Source organism: Oncorhynchus kisutch, linkage group LG2 (genome assembly GCF_002021735.2).
Source record: "Oncorhynchus kisutch isolate 150728-3 linkage group LG2, Okis_V2, whole genome shotgun sequence".
Lineage (NCBI taxonomy): Eukaryota > Metazoa > Chordata > Actinopteri > Salmoniformes > Salmonidae > Oncorhynchus > Oncorhynchus kisutch.
The window spans coordinates 3,302,925-3,306,467 of record NC_034175.2 but is presented as its reverse complement, the minus strand read 5'-3'; the positions used below and the strand labels follow the sequence as shown (position 1 = coordinate 3,306,467).

The window sequence follows — 3,543 nt, the reverse complement described above, 5'->3', positions numbered from 1 at the left end:
GAAGGATTAGTCTCTGTCATTACTGTCCTCAGTTACCTGACAGAGGAGAGTTTAGTCTCTGTCATTACTGTCTGTCCCTCAGTTACCTGACAGAGGAGAGTTTAGTCCCTGTCATTACTGTCCTCAGTTACCTGACAGAGGAGGATTCAGTCTCTGTCATTACTGTCCTCAGTTACCTGACAGAGAAGGATTTAGTCTCTGTCATTACTGTCCTCAGTTTACCTGACAGAGAAGGATTTAAGTCTACTGTCATTACTGTCCTCAGTTACCTGACAGAGGAGAGTTTAGTCTCTGTCATTACTGTCCTCAGTTACCTGACAGAGGAGAGTTTAGTCTCTGTCATTACTGTCCTCAGTTACCTGACAAGAGGAGGATTCAGTCTCTGTCATTACTGTCCTCAGTTACCTGACAGAGGAGAGTTTAGTCTCTGTCATTACTGTCCTCAGTTACCTGACAGAGCGAGAGTTTAGTCTCTGTCATTACTGTCCTCAGTTACCTGACAGGGGAGGATTCAGTCTCTGTCATTTACTGTCCTCAGTTACTGACAGGGGAGGATTCAGTCTCTGTCATTACTGGTCCTCAGTTACCTGACAGGGGAGGATTCAGTCTCTGTCAATTACTGTCCTCAGTTACCTGACAGAGGAGGATTCAGTCTCTGTCATTACTGTCTCAGTTACCTGACAGGGGAGGATTCAGACTGAATTAGTAGGAAGGTGAGAAGCTGAGACAGCAAGGCATTGGACAGACACAGGAGGAGAGAAAGAGATGGAGGGAGACACAGGAGGAGAGAAATAAATGGAGGGAGACACAGGAGGAGAGAAAGAAATGGAGGGAGACACAGGAGGAGAGAAAGAGATGGAGGGAGACACAGGAGGAGAGAAATAGATTGAGCAACACAGGATGAGAGAAAGGCAAGATGGAAGGAGTGAGACAGAATGAGTGAAGAGAAAGAGTGAACAACAAAGCCCCCGGCACACACACACCTTATTGAGGGCCCCTATGCTCCGTGAGGAGGCATCAGTGAACACACACACCTTATTGAGGGCCACTATGCTCATTGAGGAGGCATCAGTAAACACACACACTTATTAAGGGCCCCTATGCTCATTGAGGAGGCATCAGGTAAACAAACACACCTTATTAAGGGCCCATATGCTCATTGAAGAGGCATCAGTAAACACACACACCTTATTAAGGGCCCCTATGCTCATTGAGGAGGCATCAGTAAACACACACACCTTATTAAGGGCCCCTATGCTCATTGAGGAAGCATCAGTAAACACACACACCTTATAAGGGCCCCTATGCTCATTGAGGAGGCATCAGTAAACACACACACCTTATTAAGGGCCCCTATGCTCCGTGAGGAGGCATCAGTAAACACACACACCTTATTAAGGGCCCCTATGCTCATTGAGGAGGCATCAGTGAACACACACACCTTATTAAGGGCCCCTATGCTCATTGAGGAGGCATCAGTAAACACACACACCTTATTGAGGGCCCCTATGTTCCGCGAGGAGGCATCAGTAAACACACACACCTTATTGAGGGCCCCTATGCTCCGCGAGGAGGCATCAGTGAACAGTTTGCTGTGCAGCAGCATGACGCGGGCGATGAGGTAGAGGCGGAGGAACATGGGAACACTCAGCACCATGTCCAGGTCAGCCTCAGCCTGGGACGGGGCGTAAGAGAACGCCAGACGTGCCCGCCACTGGAACTTAAAGTCCCCGGGCACCGGATGCACCGCCGACACCAGTAGCTCCAACGATATCAGCAACACCCGATTCAACGTCATGGCGATGCGCCAGTCGTCCGCTCCGTTGTCAATGACGAAGAGCTGTGGTAGGGAAGAGGAGGAACAAGGGACAGCAAGATAGAACGAGGGCTGGTTAGAGTGGAGGTAGCATTTTAACCACTTTGTAATTACTTAGTAATGAACGTCGACATCATCATCATCATCAGTAGTTTGGTACATGATTACAGTGTTAGTGCCTGTAGTCATCAATATAATGGCTTTGCATAATCACAGTGGATTTATCATTGATTTGATGAGATTAAGGTGTTAGAATGTAGTGACACTGTTGATGTTTAGACTGCGTTTTTCCCCTTTCCCTCATATAAAACGAACTGTCTGCTAACTGTCATCTAACTGTCAGCTAAATGTCTGCTAACTGTCTACTAACTGTCTGCTAACTGTCTGCTAAATCTCAGCTAACTCTCTGCTAACTGTCAGCTAAATGTCTGCTAACTCTCAGCTAAATGTCTACTAAGACTCAGCTAACTGTCTGCTAACTGTCTGCTAACTCTCAGCTAACTCAGATAATTGTCTGCTAACTCTCAGCTAACTGTCTGCTAACTGTCTCCTAACTCTCAGCTTACTTTCTGCTAACTGTCAGCTAACTCCCAGCCAACTGTCTGCTAACTGTCAGCTAAATGTCTGCTAACTCTCAGCTAAATGTCTACTAAGACTCAGCTAACTGTCTGCTAACTGTCTGCTAACTCTCAGCTAACTCAGATAATTGTCTGCTAACTCTCAGCTAACTGTCTGCTAACTGTCTCCTAACTCTCAGCTTACTTTCTGCTAACTGTCAGCTAACTCCCAGCCAACTGTCTGCTAACTGTCTGCTAACTCTCAGCTTACTGTCTGCTAACGGTCAGCTAACTGTCTGCTAACTGTCTGCTAACTGTAGGCTAATTGTCTGCTAACTCTCAGCTAACTGTCTGCTAACTGTCTGCTAACTCTCAGCTGACTGTCTGCTAACTCCCGGCTAAATGTCTGCTAAGACTCAGCTAACTGTCTGCTAACTCGCAGCTAACTCATCTAATTGTCTGCTAACTCTCAGCTAACTGTCTGCTAACTGTCTGCTAACTCTCAGCTAACTCATCTAATTGTCTGCTAACTCTCAGCCTACTGTCTGATAACTGTCTGCTAACTGTCTGTTAACTGTCTGCTAATTGTCTGCTAACTCTCTGCTAACTGTCTGCTAACTGTCTGCTAACTCTCAGCTAACTGTCTGCTAACTGTCTGCTAACTGTCTGTTAACTGTCTGCTAATTGTCTGCTAACTCTCAGCTAACTGTCTGCTAACTGTCTGCTAACTCTCAGCTAACTGTCTGCTAACTGTCTGCTAACTCTCAGCTAACTGTCTGCTAACTGTCTGCTAACTCTCAGCTAACTGTCTGATAACTGTCTGCTAACACCCCAGGAACCTAAGTGATCCCATTACCCCAGTCACAGCATTACTTTGAGACATCATTATGGATGTATTTCTGGCATCATTATGAACACACTCTAGCCATAATGCTTTAATTGCGGTTTTATTCCTGCTCAGTTGATGTTGTTTGCTTTCTTAATTGCTGTGGTTGCTGTTGATACTGTCGCCGGGGCGGTTGTTATGAGGAAGAGCTAAGAGCAGGGTTTTAGTAGAGACCATCCCCTTCAGGAAGAGACAGACGGGGGGAGATGAAGAGAGAATATGAGGGAGGGGGAGATATGGAGAAGGAGAGAGGGGGATGAGCTAGAGATAGGGAAAAAGAGAAG

At 46.4% G+C, this 3,543-nt stretch overlaps 1 protein-coding gene across 3 annotated transcripts in view; it reads right to left on the bottom strand.

The window, feature by feature from the left end:
- kcnn3 (potassium intermediate/small conductance calcium-activated channel, subfamily N, member 3) overlaps window positions 1–3,543 on the bottom strand; it is a 99,690-nt gene that overhangs the window by 46,724 nt on the left and 49,423 nt on the right. The window contains exon 4 of one of the 3 annotated variants that reach the window (XM_031837529.1): window positions 1,544–1,840. The exons of the other annotated variants lie outside the window; for them this stretch is intronic. Within the exon in view, the coding sequence (XP_031693389.1) occupies window positions 1,544–1,840 (297 nt within the window). The remainder of the gene's footprint in view (window positions 1–1,543; window positions 1,841–3,543) is intronic. 3 annotated transcript variants of the gene reach the window in all.